Raw genomic sequence first — 17,828 nt, 5'->3', positions numbered from 1 at the left:
GATGTAGAATAGACAATATGTTTTTCAACACTTTAAGATAATGGATAATTGAACAGTTGTACATGTTTGCATCATATACAATAAACATATCAAGACTCTTTAAAAAATGATAGATAATATGTCTATGAAAAATGCATACATTATGGGCATTTCCCTCAATATAAACTTGATTTAATTGAATAAAATTATATTTTTTGTTGTATACATCATGGTATATGTGCTTTTATACAGTTATATTTTGTAAATATGACATAATAAATAAATAAAAATAAATAAATAAATATCTTGACTTTCTTATTCTTTTTTAACCATAAACATGATTATCATTTATGAGGGGTGAATTGTCTTATCTATTTTGGGGATGAACTGTCTTGAGGGGTGAGTTGTCTTGCTTTTTTGGGGGGTGAATCGTCTGGGGGGTGAGTTGTCTTGTTACCTTTGCAAGATGGCAGCGTCCATGGGTCAGCAGCCTCCCAGTGCTTCAGGTCCGCCACAGAATCCAGCGGCAGCGCAAGCTCAAGCACAAAAAGAAGCGGAAGTAGATCCAATTATCAAGATAAAACAACTGTTGTTACCGCGGTTAAAGGAATCATTAGTGGTAAGCACTGTTTTGAAATGGGTTTTCGCGATGTTTTTGTTTATTTATTTTGTTTTTTTTTGTTGTTTTATGTGAATGTGTAGTTATTTCTATTTATTTTAAATGTTTTTTCAACGATTAGTTAAGATTATTCTGTTCATTTTAACCCTTATTTGTGCTTGTTAAGTAATATGTGGTGAGCGATCAACGATAGGGAGATCTGAGTTAAACATAATTTTCAGTTTTTATTCAAATACATGGATTGACAGTTTCCAAACTACTGTAGCAGACGACAGCCTATTCTCATTAGTTGAATTGCGAGTAAAAACAGGCATTTGTGTATCTCACTGTATAAAACGTATGTAAAATGGTCTGACTTGTGGTACGTTTTACCGTAAATTTAAATACATGTACTTTCTGTTTTTGAACAAAAGGCTAAAATGTAATACAAGAGCAAAAATGAAAAGTCTAACAACATGATGTTCTTTAAAAATCTTTAAACTTGTGAAAAAAAGATAATTATTTCAGAAAATAATGTTTTCAAAGCTATGATCTGTTGAAAAACAATGATTGCTTGTTGAGAATATTTGCCGTCAAACAGTGCCATTTTGAAAAAACAACAAATTAAACATAAAATATTTGCAGGGTTTTCATTGATAGGTATAGAATTCTATTTAGTTCTTGATTGTTTTTTATTTGATTTCCTTTCAAATATACACATATAGTCTATATGTGGGTAAGCCAAAGCCCGGGCCTGCTTCACGGTCCCGGCCTTTGACTTCCCTGTATTATCATACTTTTTGTGAGTGCAAAATGTTGACAGTGTGTGGAATATATGTGGCTGCTAGTTCTATACCTTTTATAGGGTATATTTAATACAATAATTTGTAAACTATGATGCTGGATAGTAATTATTAATTAAACAGTATTAATTTGACCATTATTTAAGTTGCCCCCTTGTGGCTGACGGTATTGCCTTAAAGGGTTGGGGCATGATCAGAATTGCACCAACGTTTTTCCATGCGTGCTCATTTTAAAGTCAACTAAAAGAGTTTGGATTACTGGAGACTACTTACCTCTAAGCTCCGGCAGGTGAGCTGATAAATTGACCCATTGTGTTGCTTTAAGTTTGTAAAACCCGAAGTTAGCCAAAATTATCTTTCCTGTTTTGGCTCCATATCAAAATTGAAATGGTGCGCCTTAAAACCAAACCAAACAAGACAAACAAGCTAAGTGTCTGTGGTTTCTTCTACATGTTTTCCCACGCCATTGTGATAGAAAATTTTGAATAATTATTAACTGTGAAAATATATGTTATCATGATATATTTGTAAGTGGTCATCGTATAGTTAATGATTGACTACTCTCAAGTAATTTTTTAGTATCTGACTATACATATGCATTTACTTTTAAAATTATATTCAATAATGAATAGAAATATTGTCTTTGTTTACAGGCTCTGATGAAAGTTGCTGGACAAATACTACATCAGAACTCCATCTCGGATGAAGGCCAGTAAGTATACAATTAATATAATAAAACTATTGTTATACGCTTAAAAAGCATACTGATTACGAGAAGATTGCCTAAGTACTGTACATGTATATGTTACCATAAATAAACACATAATGTAATATGTGATACAAACATTTTAATTACACCTTTTACATTATACTGACCTTTGTTAAAGTGATCACTATTGATATAAAAATTGCATGAAAAAATGTTTTTAAACAAAATTATAATATTATTGAGCCAGCAATTTTTGCAAATACCTTTAAGGTTTTCAGAGTAACCAGTTTTTATAGTTATAAACCCACTTCATATAACAAGAACAAAGTTGAATATAAAGTTTTGGAAGCCAGGTTACCATTTGTTTATAATCACAATTACATGTAAAAACATTACATAAATTTTTCTTATTTAATTGATACAAGTTGTCCATTGGGCTTTAGATAACGTTCACACGTAGCCGTCCCAACAAAAAAGTAGTGACATTTTGCATATAAACCAAAGAAGAAAATTTAATACCAAAAAATACATCATACCAAAGATTTTGGTACATTTTTAATAGAAAAAATTTGTTATTTAAACAATATGATAATGATTTCCCGCCGTTGGAAACTATACCATTTATGTTCCTAGGTAAGGGTACCTGTTAGTATGATATAAAAAAATGAAATTGCACACATAATTACAAGTAACATTAGGCGACCTCAAAGATTACAGTTGATGGCCCAGTTTGCCCCAATCACTGAACGGACCTCCTCCTTTCACTAATTTCACTTATGAGTCACTATTATTCTACATGACCCTCTGTTGTGTACTATTCTTACATAGAATCTTGTGAGACTGGCAAGTCATTATTCTCAAAGATGGTGAAAGGTTTAATGTGTAAATTATATTGTAGTAAACAGCAAGATGGTCTACAGCAAGCCTATGAGAAAAGTATTGAAGAGTTCTATGCTATCTGTGACCAGCTTGAGGTCAACTTGGTATGTATTTACAGTTTGACTATATAATACTGTATATATCACCAATTTTTATTTTTGCTTTAGAATTTAAGAGGACAAATTACGATCAAATGTTGATCTTCCAGCTTTGCTATGTTGGAACACCACATTATTTCAGACGTATACAAAGGTAGAAACATATACTTTTCATGAATAAAAAAATGTCCTTTTCATAAGAAAGAATAAAAATTTAGGTCCTGGTGGGAAAATTGTATCATGTTTGTATGTTGATAAAAGAACATGATTTTAGATTAGATATTATGGACTTCCAGAATGTTATGGATTCATTAGGATGTTTAAAGATTTGTCAGGTAACAGAGATCTTAAAACAAAAAAATTCTGTTGATAGTATGTTATTTCTGCTCTTTTTTTGCTGACATCATATGGTTCATTGTTTTTGATTGCAGCGTTTGGCTCTTGAGATGCAGGCGCAGCAAATTGACAGCAACAAATACACACCACTTCCTGTTACGATACCAAAGTCCGATATGACAATGTCGGAACAACAGTCAGTGCCATACCCACAATTCCTCGTCACTGTTAAACATCAGATTACCTTTGCTAAAGACATGTATGAAATGTTAAACGAGTTTACTAAGAAATTGACTGAAAGGTGAAACTAATTATAATCATAGTTCTTGCAAAATTTGTATAAACTTGTGGTGGGAAAAACTTCTGAAAAAACAGCTCTTGGGAAACCACATTGCCTGACATTGGTTATGGAGACATGTCATAATTATGGTATATAAACATGTTTATGTTTGTCATGGAGTAGATTCTAAAGTCATATTCAAATAAACCCTAAACATCTGTTTGAGACATTCCATGCTGTTGATGCATATGGGCAGTATGGTACAGGAAGTATTGTTTAAGATGCTCTAATGTACCGTTATGACTTGTATAAAATGTTTCATTGTAGTAGATTGGTTTAATCTTTCTACACAAATTGTTTTTATTATTTGGATTGTAAATTTAATGTTTTGCTACATTCTCAGTCATCATTTTTCATGTCAAGAGTTAGTTACTGGCGACAATAAACCCAACCAAAAAAAGTAAGTTTTACTATATGAAGGTGTTTATGGAGATGTATTTATATTTTTACAGAAATCTTCATGTATATGCATAACTGATATACTAGTACATTGTATTAGCTGCGGTATGATAAAGAAAACAAAATGAAATAGTTTGTAAAACAAATATATTGCTTTTGTATAATTTTTCATTGACTTGATTGTTAGAATAATGCCAAATTTTTTGTTGTTGTCAATATTTTTTGTGTGTAAAATGTGAAATAAATATTGTAATGTACCTGTATCATTATTGAAGTGTTATTTATCATAGAATTTAAAGGGTCATTTTAATGTATTGTGCCTTCAGAAATTTCTATTTTCTTGAAGGGGAAACACTTGTTTTATCCTCAGTTTCCATGAACCTACATACACATTCAGGGTAGACCTGTTGTTTATATCTGAAGCCAGTGTTTTGGGGAAAAAGGTTATTTCAGTCATAAATTGACAAAATATAGACAGGATTACCATACTTTTGGTACCAGTACATTGTCAGTCTTCGCAATAAAGACAGTCTACTACCTCCAGTGATTAGAAAGACCAGAATATAGTTTATCGGCTGTTCAAGTTATAAATTTTCACCAATATTTGGTTTGTCTGTCCTTCCGTCACATATTCTTAATATTTAATTACATTTAGTTATTTGAATCTTGCACCATGGGTGGATTTCAAGGTCAAAAAGAGGCTTAAAACAGATTTTTTGTTTTACTCTTCCTTAATATACAGCCTACATTTATTGACCAGTATCTTAAATATTTGGTATGCTATTTCCTTGCAGGATAATATAGTAGAATTAATGGGGGTAAAGGTCACTTGAATGTGCTTAAAAGTGATTCTACTTCTCAGTTTGCGAAAATCGGGTTAAAGGGTAACAGTTGTAAAATGATCCAGTGGCCTTGTAGAATATTCATTGGTACCAACAGTATTCTTGTTGAAATCAAATTAAAAGATGACTTTTCCAAAAGTAATGCAGAACAAAGTCCATTACCAAGTCAGCTTTGTGAAGATAACGTCCTAGCAATCTTGAAATATGAGGACAAATTTGAACTGCACCACTGGCAAATCAAGAAATTATCATAACTGTTGAACATATAAAATATGCCATTACCGGTACTCCTAAAGGGAAGCCAATAAACAAGTTTTCATTTGCCCCAGTATTTGTTTCATATTTCCTAACCCAAACATTACACAACTTTCTTTGAAGTCTGCTGCATACAATATTGTCATTGCGACTGCAACTACTCTGAACTGATATACATAAAACAATTAATGTTTTATTGGCCCTGAAGCCTTCAGTTCTATCAAACTCGGGTAATAAAATACAGAAGTCAAGCTGTTTCTTTCACTGTTTATCATGATAATAATGTGTACACATAAAAAACATAAATGTATAATCACTAAATGACCAACATGAAATAAATGCCACAACATTTATAGAAGCCTGAAGCACTATTGAAATAGCAGTAGATTTATAAAAATCAGACACCTATCAAAATATGAAGGTTAAAAACTTAAAAATAAAGATAACATTCCAAAAGAATATTTACTTTGAAGTTTGAACTTTAAATAATAAGAAAGAAAAAAATATAAAAACAGAATGAGCTAAAATGGCACCAATGACTTAACTGACACAATTATTATAAACAGAGAATAGGCCTACTACATCGGTCTAAAAAGTGCATTCTTGTTATTTTTTCCTTTATTTCTAATATATACCTTCTGTAAAATGGAACAAATCATTTTCCACTTCAATAAACACAGGGGTAACCACTCAGACAAAACATAATAGAATATGGAAATATCAATCCCTATGTATAATTATATTTCTCCAAAATTACTGTTTTTAAAACAAACAAAAAAATCTTGTAGGTACATGTATAGAATAAAATGAAAAATCTGTTATCAAAATACAATATTCAATTAAGTAAAAAGCACACTTATCTAATTGCCAATTAGTGAACACATATGAGTTTATGATACCACAACATAAAAATTAGCACTTTAAGCTGAGACATAAGAGATCAAATCAATCTGGAATTCCATTATCTGTAATAAATTGGCAAGAAATTAAACATAAATGCCCTTTAATGTAAGTATTAGTATTGAGAATAATAGGAAAGGTAGCAGAGCAGAAAGCTACATGTAGATAAATCATATTAATTTCAATGACAATCCTCTCCACCCAAAATTATACATACTTACAAATCACCCCTATTATGTTTCATATATTATTCATTCATTATAAATGTTATTTCAATAAATTTCCAGTTATTATGCATAGATATTATAAATAATTTCATCAGCTATATCATACCAAAAGTCTGTTTCTTATATTATTAGAATATAAAGTATGTTTCATTTCTCATAAAATTAAAACGTTCAAGTATGTTTGCATAAAGTTTGTTGAACTGTGTTTCTTTGAATTTGAAAGTTACTTATACATGTATAACTTCAGTATACTATTTTCACTTACTGTAAAATGTGAATGTTAATAATCAACACTATATAACAAGGAAAACATCAATTTAGAAATTTCAATTAAAGGCACATTATGTCTCAGAAATCCATATTTATTACATTCTTTAGAAATGTCAAACATGTGTTTAATAATGTTTTGATAATGGATTTAAAGCATGTAAAATATTTAATAGCTGAAGAAAGTAGCGCTGAATGTTCAGTATTATGTTGTAAAGGTAGCAAAATGTAAACAAATAGTATTTTAACTTCCATACAATATACTTCTTCACTATAATTATACCAATTGCCAACAAAGCAAAAGATGCAAAGACAGTTCATCTATATGGCAAATAAGTACTTTTTGCGGAAACTGTAACAAGATACTATATATTTAAAGTTTTTGAGAAATAAAAATGATAGCATTTCTGAGTCATAATGTGCCTTTAACAATCATAAAAACATTTTGTATATAGGCAAATGTTTCAATTCCATTTTACCAACAACAACAAAAACCAAACACTATTTGACTATGACAGAAGTAATCAACATGAAGTTAGTATCTCTCTAATTCTAGTTAATGAATAAATATAACTAAGGATGACAAGTTTATAACCATTATACATTTGTACATAAACTAAAACTGTATAACTAAAATACAATGTCACTACTATTAATACATAGTTTAATTTATAAGTAACTAATCTACTTCTACATGTATAAATCGTGTATTCTTTAGGAATATATTGGTGATATTATGATACAGGATATGCCTGTATATATTTCCAGTTTTTCTATAATGAAAACATGGAAGAAAAAAAAACACACTATCATTCAATATTATTCCTCTTTTAACAAATATACTAAGGTTACTTTTCATTCATATGAAATACCTTTTCATTTATTTACTATAATTTTGTTGTTTTTTCTTTATTTTCAATAAAACACACCCTAACACTTATTTTTAAAACATTACTTTCAATACCATCCATAAAAATTACATTCAAAGAAATCATACATATAAACACCACACATATATCTGATATTCATTGTGATAGAATATGCTTCAGATATTTTCTAAAATGGTATGGCTTTTTATAATGAAATGTTTCATACATATACATGGCTTGGATACATATGTTCACACTTTTGACTTCAGACTCTGGGTATTCAGCAGAAAGAGGTACATTTGTATATAAATAATAACCCAGGTATCCTCTTATCATTTAAATATAGCAATATTTCATGTGAAATATACATGTATATATTCTTGATTAAAAAAATCATACAAACACCATAGGTAGTTCGGATCATACAATTTTTCACACAATTTATAAAGTATACCAGTAATTATAGGCAACTTTCGTGCTTAAGGTTAAACTCAAATTTCTATGTAAGTTCCAGATTTAAAGCAGGAAAGAAATTCAAAAATGTCAATTCAAAATACCCTGTTTTAAAGAATGTTTAAGAAAATAATCTTGTTTTTGGAACAAATTACATGTATAAACTAAATTATCATTGGTCCATTAAAGGAAAATATCATTTGAATCAAATTTTAATGATTTTATCATTAATAGTTGCTGTTTAATGAATTAAAATGAAATTCTGTATTACAACCATTATTTGTTACTATAGAGAATAGATAAATTTTGAGCTAAAGTGATAACCAGATGAACAGTTTGACTGAATCTAATTGTTAATGTAACTTCACACTTCAATCATTAAATATCAAAATAAAATATTAACTAATTTACCCTACGTATCACTCTTTTTCAATAACCATAAACAACTCATTTTTCTCTCACTTTCACATGTTATAAACACAACAAATATTTCTAACTCGGCTCAATGTCCATCAACAGATCATCTCCCTCTAGCTTCATTCCATTTTCTACCAGGATCTGTTTCACAGTTCCAGATACAGGGGCATTCACCACCATTTCCATCTTCATGGCTGACAACACAAGGATCGCTTGACCTTTCTCGACCTTGTCCCCAACCTTGACCTTAATTTCTATAACATTTCCAGGCATTGGAGCGCCAACTGAACCATGTACTCCTTTAAGAGCTTTTGGATGGAAGTGCATCTCCTACAAAAAATCATAACATAGTTTATGGTATAAGAAAAAGAGAAATGCATTTACATGTACAGTCGGACATTCTGTATTTAGGTAGTATCTTCATAAACCAATAAAAGTATGATAATAATTTCCCCCATGACTTAAACAAACAAGAGTTGTCATCCCTGTCAGCCTTTACGATACTAACCTAAGATGAAAGCAGACATTTTAACCAACATGTACTGACTGACTAGTAAACAGTGCAGACCATGATCAGACAGCAATAAATAGTAAACAATACAGACTATGATAGAACAGCACAGATATTTTATAATACAAACATATAATATTTAGCATGTTACCTTTGTAGCCTCGTTGTCTCTGATGAAGACAGATCTAAGCTGACCATTGAGTTCAAAGAAGACTTCTCGTTTACCGTCTTTATCTAGGTCACCTACAGCTAATGTCTTAATGGATAAAGTTTTCCCTGTCTCTATTTCAACCTATTGTGTATGAAATATAATATCAGAACTGATGTGAACGTTGTAATAAATGGTATAATTTTATGAGTCTATCATTTAGGATTGAAAGTTAGCATAGATTGTAAATGTAAAACAATTTGATTTTTAAATGAACGTTGTATCATGACTGACTTGACAAGATAACAAAAACCAACAACAACACATGTTTTGTTTCTTAATAAACTTAATAACTTTAACATTTAAAAATAAGCTAAACATGTACAGTAAAAAAAATCATAACCTATAAACTTTTTTAAAGTAGAAGTAGAAATTAACCCTATAATCTATTCCGATTTTCCTGTTTCCTGTCCTTTAGGTTAGACCTACCTCAAACTCTTGTGCCACCTTAGGACCAACCAGGAAGAGTTTAGTATCCAATGCATCTACTGGTCCATATTTTTCCTTAAATTCAAGATATTCTTTGGTAACTTTAGGGTATAGAGATGCACTGATGACATCTACTTCCCTTACAGTCTTGCCAAACTCCTCTCTTAGTTCTGTTCTTAGCGTGTCAAAGTCAAGTGGCTTAAGGCTTTCACCTGGTCTTCCCTCAACCTTTGTCTTGCCTTGAAGAATCTGTTGATATACCAGAAAACATGAGTGTATATATAGCAAAAAAAAAACATGAATAAAAAATAACCAGAAACCTTTCCCTTCAAATGTGCTCAATGTAGCAAACTGTTTAAAAAATGTGTTAAATGGTTAGTTTACCTGTGTTACAACAAGACATATTGCTAGAGGCTATGGATGCTGTCTGAACTAACATGTTTGTCAATGTTTTTCATTATAAGATATTTTTAGCACTAATGATATTGAACTTGACCCTGTGACCCCTAAATCCGGATCACCCAAAGTATGTTCCTACTAAATATGAAAATATTAAAGACATAAGGGATGTGAACAAAAGTATAAAAATCTTTTTTTAGCATCAGTGACCTTGGCTGCCAGTGACCAAAGTAAGTTGACTACCCTTGGTATGTATCTACTTTCAACAAGAACATTGACAAATGGACAAGGGGAGCATAAAAACATAACTATATATTAAGTATTTAAACATACCTGTACCTAATAACCCCATTCTAAAATATTATTCAATTAAGCAATTATAAATTCAGTCTATTCTAAATAAATTCCTTGATGCATGCATCAACAAGACCATCTGCTTAATAATATTTTTTATACTTAAGTCCAAAGAAAAACTGTACTATAAAGAATGTACAGAATAAGCACCTACCTTTGTTCTCAGTGGTTCAGGATAGCCACCAGGGGGCTCTCCAAGGTAACCTTGGAAATATTCTATAACAGATCCAGGGAAAGATAACTCATCTGCTCGGTCTTCTACAGTTTGTGCAGTGAGTTTATTCTGCACCATGAACTGGGCCATATCTCCAACAACCTTCGAGGATGGTGTTACCTGAAATACAATGTATAATAATTTTTCAGAGTACTCATTAAAGGATTTGTTAGTGATAACGTGTTGTAAAAGGCTTTGTTAGTGATAACGTGTTGTAAAAGGATTTGTTAGTAATAATGTGTTGTAAAAGGCTTTGTTAGTGATAATGTTTTGTAAAAGGCTTTGTTAGTGATAACGTGTTGTAAAAGGCTTTGCTAGTGATAAAGTGTTGTAAAAAGCTTTGATAGTGATAATGTGTTGTAAAAGGCTTTGTTAGTGATAACGTGTTGTAAATGGCATGTGTTAGTAATAATGTGTTGTAAAAGGCTTTGTTAGTGATAATGTGTTGTAAAAGGCTTTGCTAGTGATAACGTGTTGTAAAAAGCTTTGATAGTGATAATGTGTTGTGAAAGGCTTTGCTAGTGAAAATGTGTTGTAAAAGGCTTTGTTAGTGATAATGTGTTGTAAAAGGCTTTGATAGTGATAACGTGTTGTACCAAATGAAATACAACTTGGGATACTTTTATACAGTAGTACACAAGCTATAATTTCATTTCTTTTTTTAGTTTAACAATTGAAAGAATTTCTGCCAATAATTTTGTATTTCTTATTCCATAAAGTTTTTATGAGTTAATCTGAAAAGATACAAATGCAATACAAAATTTCTATGGTATTTTGTCTTTTTTAAGTAAATGTATCCACAATTCAACATACATGTACATGTATTTAAAAGCTACTTAATTAATTCAACTCCTTGTAGTATAATCAAGTAACCATGGACTCAAAGATATAATGATAAAGACTTTATTGGAAATCATCTTATCTCAAATGTTTTATGAAAAGACTCAATACCTTTGGGATATCTCCCAACAGTTTATTTGCCTCAACATACATTTTCTTGACCTCTTCAAACTGGTCAGCCAGACCAAGACTGAAAGCCTGGAACTGTATGTTTGTGTACTGACCACCTGTTAATATAATATAACAGATATGAGCCGAGTCACGACAAAACCAACATAGTGCGTTTGCGACCAGCAGGGATCAAGACCAGCCTGCGCATCCGCGCAGTCTGATCAGGATCCATGCTGTTCGCTATCAGTTTCTTTACTTGTAATAGTGTTGGTAAGCGAACAGCATAGATCCTGATCAGACTGCGCGGATGCGCAGGCTGGTCTGGATCCATGCTGGTCGCACACGCATTACATTGGTTTTGTCATGGCACAGCTCAATTATACTTTTATCAAACCTGATATAGAAGAGCTGGCATGACAAGTTAGACAAATAATCTAAAGAGATTGCTAGCCGTACGGGTTCAAACCCTGTCAGTGGTAAGCTGCTGTTTCCTTGAGCAAGAAACTTGACACTCATTGCTTAGTAATGTATGGTTCCAGGAAGGGTTTCGAGAGTGTGTCTATTATACGCTAGCTTCCTACACACACAAAAAAAACTAAATAAATTCTGATATACCTCACTGTTGTGTCAAAATTTTCTTCATTCTTAAGGTTGTAGCACCAATTTTATTGTAAAAACATGTACTTGTTTTAGTTAAAACAAATTTATTTTAGCTGATGATAAAAAGCACATCATTTTCATTTAATCATGACTTACTACACAACAGAACATATTTCAATTAATTTCTTCAAATTCCTGTATAAGTTACCTGGTATTTCATTCCTGTATGTATCAGCATTACCACTCTTCATGGTGACAGCACATTCAAATGGTCCATACAGGTTCCTAGCTTGTTCCCAGTATGCTGAATAAGCTGATACATCATCAAGTAATATACCTGTGAAAACATATTTAATACAACTGAATTCATAATGCAATCTGACTAAAGTTCAGACCTACGTAAGTCACTTTTTCAATGTAAATCTGATTGCCACCGTATTTGTTTTGCCTTCAAAGTGATCTGGATTTCCTGAGAAAGCTATTTTTAGCCATGCAATTAAACCATCCATGACAGATAAGCATTAGACAAAGTATCAAAATATCGTTGTCCATGGAAGTAAAACAAATTATTGATTTTTGTTAGAACAACTTTTATTTCAAACAAATAACCTGGAAATAATAGACTTAATTTTTAATGGGCAAGATTGTTTTGCCAGTTTACCTGCCGTCTATATGGACAACACCATGTTTGTTCTTGAAATCGTGAAATACATGTGCAAAGACTATTAAATTTCACTTGAATCTTGAAAGAAAAACTCAAGGTTATGTGCAAAGCATTCTTTACTTCAAATGGACATTTTTCACGCACCATGTTTGTATAACAATTTTACAATGCAACTATTACAGAGCAGAGATTTGCCGTATATGCCTGATTTCATTGGCACATTAATAAAACCTATCATAAGTTTTTTTAAAGCCATTCATTACCTGTATCACTATCTGTTTTCTCGAGAGCAGCGACCATAGCTCCCATACTTGGCTGTGACGTCATTCCTGACATCGAGTCACAAGCTACATCCACAACATCGGCCCCGGCCTCGTAACATGCCAACATGGAGGCCACACCGGCACCAGCTGTGTCGTGAGTGTGTACATGTATTGGCATGTCAGGGAACTTCTCTCGTAATGTTCCCACTAGTAACTTAGCTGCCCTTGGTTTTAAAATACCAGCCATGTCCTAAAAATGAACAAATTGTAATGTACACCGGAAGCTAATAGGACAATTGGAAATTTGAATCTGCTGAAATTTTCCGTAGGCCAAGGAACCATGCATTTTGTAATATAGATTTAAATCAATATCCTACTGGAATGCTCTGCTGGACGGTTTACCAGAAAAATTTAACAAGACAAAAAACCAAAAAGAACCAAACTTAGAAATACATAACTGTACAATATGAACATTTGTTAACAAATTCACTCTCATGTTCATTATAGCCATTGTAAAATAAAGTAACAGTGTTGCTTGAAAAAAGTGAATTAACAACACACTTTTTCTCTTAAGTTAATTTTATGAATTAATTGCCTGCAAGAGATAAGCAAAGTTCAATTTATCGCCATTTATAATTCATAAATTAAATTTCACCTTTTAAAATGTAAGATAAATTTATAAGAAATGTCTATCAAAGAAAAATTCATTTCAGAAAACTTACCTTAATACAAAGTACATGAGTTCCAGATTTGACCAGCTCTGTAGCAAGATTAACGTAATAATCTAGATTATATTTTGTTTTTGTAGGATCAGATACATCACCAGTGTAGGAGATGGCAGCCTCAATAACTCCACCTGAATAAAAAATCAATTAATTCTTGTCACAGTTATAATATATAGAAGATATTGAATGAATTAAGTTTATTACTAAATTTATCGAACAAGACAAATAAAACTATATTACCGGTATGCCAGCAAGCATAATATTAATTTATTCAAAGAGTTCGATAAATTTTGCATTAAATTTACACAAATTTAATATTCTATTTATCACATACCAAAAACTAGAACTATCACTAAATGTGATTAATACCCCCACAAGACTGCTTCGGAAATGAGGATGTTACTAGTAACAGAATACCTTGTAAAAGAATTGAAATATAGAGTTATGGTTGTGGGCAATTAAAGATAGTTGTGGTTCTTATATGTTGCATTTCCTTTCAATGTGGTTGGCCATTGATGAAATTTAATTGAATTACTCTGTAATAAGTCCAGAAAGACAAAGAAAAGGAACAAAGGGCAATAACTCTATAAATACTGAAGATAGAGTTATAGTTCTTGTGCACTGCACTTCCTCATATTGTGCTTGACCATTGTATGAAGTTGTTTTGAATTCCAACCAGTACGTTTTAAGTTATCCTCCTGACAAGGAAAAGTATCAAAGGGCAGTAACTCTGTATTTTGTCAAAATGGAATTATGGCTCTTGTGCACTGCACTTCCTTTTAATGTCCTTGACAACTGTATGAAGTTGTATTGAATTCCAAACAGTAGTTTTCAAGTTATGCTCCGGACAAGGAAAAGTAACAAAGGGCAATAACTCTGTAATTAGTCAAGATAGAGTTATGGTTCTTGTGCACTGCACTTCCTCTCAATGTGCTTGACCATTGTATGTAGTTATATTGAATTCAAACTATTAGTCTTCAAGTTATGGTCTGGACAAAAAAAAGCAATGGAAAAACAACAAAGGGCAATAACTCTGTAATTACTTTAAATAGAGTTATAGTTCTTGTGCACTGCACTTGGTTCTTGTGCACTGCACTTCCCCTTATTGTGTTTGACAATTGTATGAAGTTGTTTTGAATTCCAAACCAGTAGTTTTCAAGTTATGCCCCGGACAAGGAAAAGTAACAAAGGGCAATAACTCTGTAATTAGTTAAGATAGAGTTATGGTTCTTGTGCACTGCACTTCCTCTCAATGTGCTTGACCATTGTATGTAGTTATATTGAATTCCAACCATTAGTCTTCAAGTTATGCTCCGGACAAGGAAAATGCAACGGACGTCTGGACCGATTGACCGACCAACCGCCCGACCGACCGACCAACCGACCACCGGGTGACTCCTATATATCCCCCCAAACTTCGTTTTTGGGGGTATAATAAAGTCCATTTGAACTGAAAAAGAACCATTTTTCATTGACGCGCCTATAGTATAACGCTAACATTTATTGTGTCGTAACACTATGTTTATATAATGAACATGACGTCACATCAAAATATATGCACGGTTGTGCAATACCATTTTTACATAGTTGTAACAGGGCACAGGTATTAATTGCCTTTTTGATATACTTGAGACTTTTTAAGGAAAATATAGTTATATTGCTGAGAATGGATGTGCCTTTAAAGTAAACAATACAAGGAAATGTTTAAGAAGAAATAAGGAAATGTCAAGGGAGGTAACTAGACTTATGAGGTATACTCTGTATCATGACCATTTTGTGAAAAATGGCTGTTTTCATTGAAAAAGCCTCCTGTTTCAAGGTCAAATTGTTATGATGCTTCAATATTCATCAAACTTGGCACAAATATTGACTTCACCATAGCCTTTGCAAGTTAGGCATTTTTTCACCATTTGATGGCTGAGAAAGGGGGGGGGGGGGGGGGGTGAAATGCGTGAAAAGAAGTCTATATGAAGTAATGGGTTAAAAGGTAACTAAAGTTTCCAGGAATGTACATTTGTACTTCACCATTTATCACTTTATGATGTTTCAAACGATCCCAGAGATCTTTAGACGTTAAGATGTAGTTCAGAAAAAAAAAGTTAATGTAATTTTAACAGAATTATCATTATTTCTTATACCTATCACTAACTTTTATTTTTAACCATACGGCAAATAAAGATTATATAAAATTCAGACTCATAACATTGAGGATCATACCTGCATTTCCAACAGCCTCCATGCCTACCCTGATATTAGGGAGATAATTCAGTGAATCAAATATTCTGAAAATGTCCATTCCACTTTTGACTGCTTCATCACAAAATCTGAAAATTAAATTTATGCAGCATTGACTAAATATTTATATAAATCATTTATGTTTGAAGGGCAGGCTTTTCAATTTCTTGCACATCACTAAAATTTGGGAAACTTCCTGCTTTCATATAACATTAAATAAAATTATAAAGTTTGCAATAAGATATTCATTATAATATATGTATGTGGAAATACCTTATAATGACAAATAATGTTATATACATGTACTCAATTAAAGTATTTTGATCTTCATACTTATGAAAATAAAACTGAAGAAAATAATTTCAGTTAATAAACTTTGATAGGAGGGTAGGCTTGTTTTGCTTAATTTTAAGTCACACAGACTGTTTCTATATCATATGGAAGACCTAAGGCACAAGTGGGACACCTTAGTAGAACCACAAACTTTTCTAAATTTAGCTAGATCTACAGCTTCGTCATATGAAAGAATCCAAGGCCTCTGATTGGTTTATTTAAATATACTCAGCCAGGTAGGCAACTAGTGCTAGGAAAGTAATATAATACATACTTGTATACAACATTATCAGGATAGTTGGTATATCCTACAGCATTGGCTCCTCTCAGTAACATCTGGAAGGGTATGTTTGGAATCAACTCTCTTAACGTTCTCAGTCTGTCCCATGGACATTCATGTAAAAATCTTAATGCAACATCAAATGTTGCTCCTGTATAATGAAAAAATGGATAATGTTAATTAATGACATCAAAATTCATAGGATAAATATGTTGAAAAGCATATGGCAATGTAGAAGTAGTTGCCCATAGAAGACTATTTCTCTATATACATTTGCATTATGCAAAAAGAAAAAAACAAACAGCCATAATTATGTCAAAAATTATCAAATCACAAAACCTGTACAATATGGCTGAGAGCCCTTAGTGATAAATTTCTGTGTAAATTTGCTTGAAATTCTTTTGAAAAGTGTAGAAGGAATGGCCCATAGAAGAAATTGTTTACAACTGCCTACCTTGCACCAATCTAAAATTTTCTTATACAAAACAAAACTAATAAACACATATAAAAACAATCAGTCAAATTCGAACATCAGAATTTCACTTTCATTCTAAGCAATTTTGAAACTGAGGCAACAAGAACGAATATTTTGAGACTTCTACTTATCATGATTATTAAGATATAAATATAAACTCACCTCCCCAGTTTTCTAAACTGTATAGATTATTGAACCTATGACTGACATAAGGTGAGATCCTTTTGAGATCATAGGTCCTCACCCTGGTAGCCAGGAGAGACTGGTGGGCATCTCGGAATGTCGTGTCCATCAGTAACAGGCCTTGATGTGCACGCACTTTCTTAGCAAATGCTTCAGGACCTTCTGTCTTCAACACATCACGGAATCCTTGTGGCGGGTCTGGGACTGGAGAATAAAAACAGTCAATGTAGATAAAATATTCATCTGACAAACTTAAAATCAGTACCTCGGTAAATAACACATTGTTCACTTTTTAATGCAAGAATTTACACAAATTTTATGTTTAGTATGGAAACATATTCACAGGGTCATAATCAGGATAATAGGGGATAAAAATACAAGAAATAAATAATACTTTAAAAGTGCTTTATACTGCTTAATTTTTGAGATAAGGTTTTGAAGCTGAAATAATTTATTTTCAACCTTGGCTTATATGTTTAAGTAATCGAAAAAATAAAATCTGACAAAAATACATGTACACTATATACATGCTCTACCATCTGCATCATGCTTTAAAAATAATAAAAAAAGAATCAGAAATCTTTTGCATACTTCAAAATCTGCAGTAAATTGAAGAAGCAATATACAATTATT

General features: G+C 31.8%; 2 protein-coding genes across 6 annotated transcripts in view; one reads left to right on the top strand and one right to left on the bottom strand.

Moving 5' to 3' along the window:
* Positions 1-443: 443 nt before the first annotated feature.
* Positions 444-3,759, top strand: LOC132760646 (mediator of RNA polymerase II transcription subunit 29-like). Its single transcript, XM_060752670.1, has 4 exons — positions 444-598; positions 2,034-2,092; positions 2,988-3,072; positions 3,498-3,759. The coding sequence occupies exons 1-4, from the start codon at positions 446-448 to the stop codon at positions 3,705-3,707; spliced, it is 507 nt and encodes a 168-aa protein (XP_060608653.1). The 5' UTR covers positions 444-445; the 3' UTR covers positions 3,708-3,759.
* Positions 3,760-5,896: 2,137 nt separating this feature from the next.
* Positions 5,897-17,828, bottom strand: part of LOC132760636 (pyruvate carboxylase 1-like) — a 37,505-nt gene continuing 25,573 nt past the window's right edge. For all 5 annotated transcript variants that reach the window (XM_060752656.1, XM_060752658.1, XM_060752659.1 and 2 more), the window contains 11 exons: positions 17,175-17,399; positions 16,532-16,688; positions 15,907-16,013; positions 13,687-13,820; positions 12,965-13,214; positions 12,246-12,374; positions 11,438-11,553; positions 10,427-10,606; positions 9,520-9,768; positions 9,034-9,174; positions 5,897-8,701 (listed from right to left, as the gene is read on the bottom strand). In XM_060752656.1, the coding sequence (XP_060608639.1) occupies positions 8,447-8,701; positions 9,034-9,174; positions 9,520-9,768; positions 10,427-10,606; positions 11,438-11,553; positions 12,246-12,374; positions 12,965-13,214; positions 13,687-13,820; positions 15,907-16,013; positions 16,532-16,688; positions 17,175-17,399 (1,943 nt within the window). In that variant the 3' untranslated portion in view covers positions 5,897-8,446. The remainder of the gene's footprint in view (positions 8,702-9,033; positions 9,175-9,519; positions 9,769-10,426; positions 10,607-11,437; positions 11,554-12,245; positions 12,375-12,964; positions 13,215-13,686; positions 13,821-15,906; positions 16,014-16,531; positions 16,689-17,174; positions 17,400-17,828) is intronic.

The sequence above is a fragment of the Ruditapes philippinarum genome, unplaced genomic scaffold, assembly GCF_026571515.1.
Source record: "Ruditapes philippinarum isolate M1 unplaced genomic scaffold, ASM2657151v2 ctg798_1_1_1_1, whole genome shotgun sequence".
Taxonomy (NCBI): Eukaryota; Metazoa; Mollusca; class Bivalvia; order Venerida; family Veneridae; genus Ruditapes; species Ruditapes philippinarum.
This window is presented reverse-complemented; position numbering and strand designations above follow the sequence as displayed.

Bases quoted from the DNA above. Each gene is read 5' to 3' on its own strand.
- LOC132760646 (XM_060752670.1), top strand. From the start codon at position 446: ATGGCAGCGTCCATGGGTCAGCAGCCTCCCAGTGCTTCAGGTCCGCCA. The intron at 2,093-2,987 runs GTAAGTATACAA...ATTATATTGTAG, and splicing joins TCCATCTCGGATGAAGGCCA to TAAACAGCAAGATGGTCTAC. The intron at 3,073-3,497 runs GTATGTATTTAC...TTTTGATTGCAG, and splicing joins ACCAGCTTGAGGTCAACTTG to CGTTTGGCTCTTGAGATGCA.